The sequence below is a fragment of the Arachis ipaensis genome, chromosome B07 (genome assembly GCF_000816755.2).
Source record: "Arachis ipaensis cultivar K30076 chromosome B07, Araip1.1, whole genome shotgun sequence".
Taxonomy (NCBI): domain Eukaryota; kingdom Viridiplantae; phylum Streptophyta; class Magnoliopsida; order Fabales; family Fabaceae; genus Arachis; species Arachis ipaensis.
This window is the reverse complement of record NC_029791.2, coordinates 119,997,472-120,000,563: the sequence shown is the minus strand read 5'-3', so window position 1 is coordinate 120,000,563 and position 3,092 is coordinate 119,997,472. Positions and strand designations below refer to the sequence as shown.

The 3,092-nt window shown below is 36.4% G+C and overlaps 1 protein-coding gene across 2 annotated transcripts in view; it reads right to left on the bottom strand.

Annotated features, from left to right (window-relative positions):
• Positions 267 to 3,092, bottom strand: part of LOC107606099 — a 5,888-nt gene continuing 3,062 nt past the window's right edge. For both annotated transcript variants that reach the window (XM_016308072.2, XM_016308073.2), the window contains exons 5-6: positions 981 to 1,748; positions 267 to 680 (exon numbers count right to left, since the gene is read on the bottom strand). In XM_016308072.2, coding sequence (XP_016163558.1) covers positions 555 to 680; positions 981 to 1,748 — 894 coding nt within the window. In that variant the 3' untranslated portion in view covers positions 267 to 554. The remainder of the gene's footprint in view (positions 681 to 980; positions 1,749 to 3,092) is intronic.

Here is a 3,092-nt window from a genome sequence, read left to right as displayed (position 1 = left end):
TGAATTGAAATATTAGAAAATAGTATTCAATTGAGAACGGATTTACAAAGCGAATTCCTGTATTGACGTGATCTTTGACAGTGGAAAACAACCGGTTACTTCCCCTGATGAAAAGCCAGACTTCCCAAGAATATAATCATATCAACATACTCTAAAATTTAAAGTAAACTTTTGATTTTTTCCTTTTTTTCCGTAAAATTGACCAAAAACATCATAAACTTTTTATCATGTAGAATCAAACCCTCTTGAAAGAAAAACGGATCAAAATACCCCAAAAGATGCAATTGCCTAGCACCTTCCACTGCAGACAAAATGGCCCCTACCCTATCCTACCCAACCAACCTATAACTTTTAACCCAAAAAAGGAAAAACCCTGTTAAGCAGGCAGGATTGAGGCACCTGTGACTTATTGCAATATTTGCAAAATGCAGGGTCTCCAATCAAAACCCACCTTTCACTCTCAAATTTTCTGCCTTTAAAATCAAAAGGGAAGAATGTTACTAGCCATCTGCCATCAAAAATTGAAACTTTGATCTGTCCAGGATAAAACAATATCAAGCTTCAGATCCGGAGTCAGCAGAAGCACCATTCATGTTAGTAGCATATGATTCAAGCAACTTGGACAACTTTGGCTGCATTCCCTGGCATAGCTTTAATGTAGTGGTGCCCAACTTCATGCACTACAACCACAGAGTAAACATAAGTAAGCCTTTGGGCCAAAATGAATTTGATATAACAATAAAATTTGCCCAGCCAAGTTTTTTTCACATTAAGTTCTTAAAAATCCCCTCACTAAATTATAGATGTAATGTGATACCAAATCACTCAAGTCTTGCTTGAGTAAACAGACAAGCAAGTTTTGAACTCATTTTCACAAAGATGGAGCTCACATTATAAATTTAATTATCGAATAAAAGCCAAGAAAAATCCCAATTCAAAAGATCTTCAATAGAAAACAAAATCAGATTAAGAGTGCTCACTTCCTGATAGAAGGCATTGATCTCCTCTTCTGTGAGTCCCTCATCCTCACCAGAATTCTCCTCCCAGCCAAGAGAACGAAGGAATGCTGCCTCTTCCTCATCAGGAATTGCATCTTTTTCTTCATTATCAGCAAGTCTGTGAACATCTCCATGAGCATTACCATTGCTGGTAATTTCAGCATTGTTCTCAAGATCTTGAGTACTTGCTTGAAGGCCACCAGCTCCCCCATCTATATCATCAGATTTTTCCACCGTGGGTGGTGAAATCACTCTGCTTGAATCTGGAAGAGCTGTGGAGGTGTTCATCATTGTCTTCTTCTTGATGTTATTGAAGAAATCATTTCGGCTCTGGAGTTGAGACATCAAGTGTTTCTTATCCATAGTGGAACCTAATTTAACATCCAAAGAAGGTGCCCTCCGCTCGGTCGGGGATTTAACATTATTGGGATTCTTCAAAGGTGTTGAGGCACCTGCTGAAGCAACAGCAAGTTGATTTCCAGGTCTGCTGTTAGAATAATTTGTTGGAGTTGGTGGATCCTTGAGATGAGGGGAAATACCATTTTCATAGACAACTGGCTTAACCACTGATTTCAGATCAGTAAACTTTCCAGATGTCTTTGGAGCATCACCCTTGGCATTTACATTGCGAACAGATTGATTAGCAATGTGCAACACAGAGGGTTGCTGTGGCACACTTTTGGCAGCAATACTCATATCAGCATTTCTTACTGTTGCTTTGGGCTTTGACTTGTCAGAAGAATTGTTAACCTGAAAAAGAACACCATCAGCAACTCACCAGTGTAATATAAAAGAAATCACAACCTTTGTCGCAGAAACTTATAGTGTTGCAACATATCTATAACTCAATTGATATCATTTACATCCATATATCATTATCATTATAACTCAATTTGACATCATTTACATCCATATATCATTATCATTCCCAGAAGTTGTGCTGGAACCAGAATATGCCAAGAGAAATGTCAAGAGATGGCAAGTTGTCACTTAATATGAAAGTAGTAAAACTATTTTATAAACCAATAATTGTAAAACTAACACACATTCATAAACTGCCCGGTGCACAATGTTGAAGCAAAAAAGAAATAAAAATAAATTAACCAGTGATACTTGCGATCTACTTTAGCCTTTGAATTCAGACCACATAATCAAATCCTAAAAGGCCAAAAAATATCATCTAGCTGAATAATGAAGTACTTCTTCTAATGCTACTCTATGTTACAATCTTAGATCATGCTTAAGGTACCAGAATGCAAAAACTTATGGTCAGGATAGATATTACTAGAAACATTATATTCATTAATTCAATGCACCCTATTACACCAGAGTATTTGTCATGACATAATGCAAGGTTTTCAAGCAAGGGAGAGAAAAACCATATAGCATATATGTACATATGATAGAAAATATTTGGGTTGCTTATAGAGGAAAGACAGAAGAAAGAGGAAAGGACTAATAAAGTGAGGAACAGATAGTGGTTGCCATAAATACCACTCTAGTCATAAAAGTTGTGTATTGAGTCAGAAATAGCAATCAAGTATAAAGATAAACTTTAGAGCAAACTAGAAACATTGTATATGCTTCCTATAATTGTTATACCTGCCAAGAATGCCACTGGACATTGCCAAAAATACCATTCCATATAAATAATGGATAACACTTTGGCCATTTATAGAGGGAGAATGGTGAAAGAGAGGACTAACAAAGTTACATACAGCTTGGTAGTTTCCATTAATACCACTTTGTATTCACAAATTTCTGTAGATGCCCTAAACCAAGCAGCACCTTATACACGTTTCCCACGTTTGATTCACACAAATAACACTTGACCTAAATGACTAAAAGTAATGTCAAATTTTAATTGGGGGGAAGAGGCTTCAGAAAGCGCTGTTTAAAATCTGCTTGCAATAGCACAAAATAAAACCAATGGAGCAACACAAGGTTACAAGATCTCTAGTTTGTTAATGCTGCACCAATTCGATGCCAAGTCATCCCAATCATATAAATGATAAAAAAAATCAATACCAAACAGGACTAGGGGATTTTTATATTGAATAATTTGTTTGGCCGTTTTTGCATGTCTAATGCCCT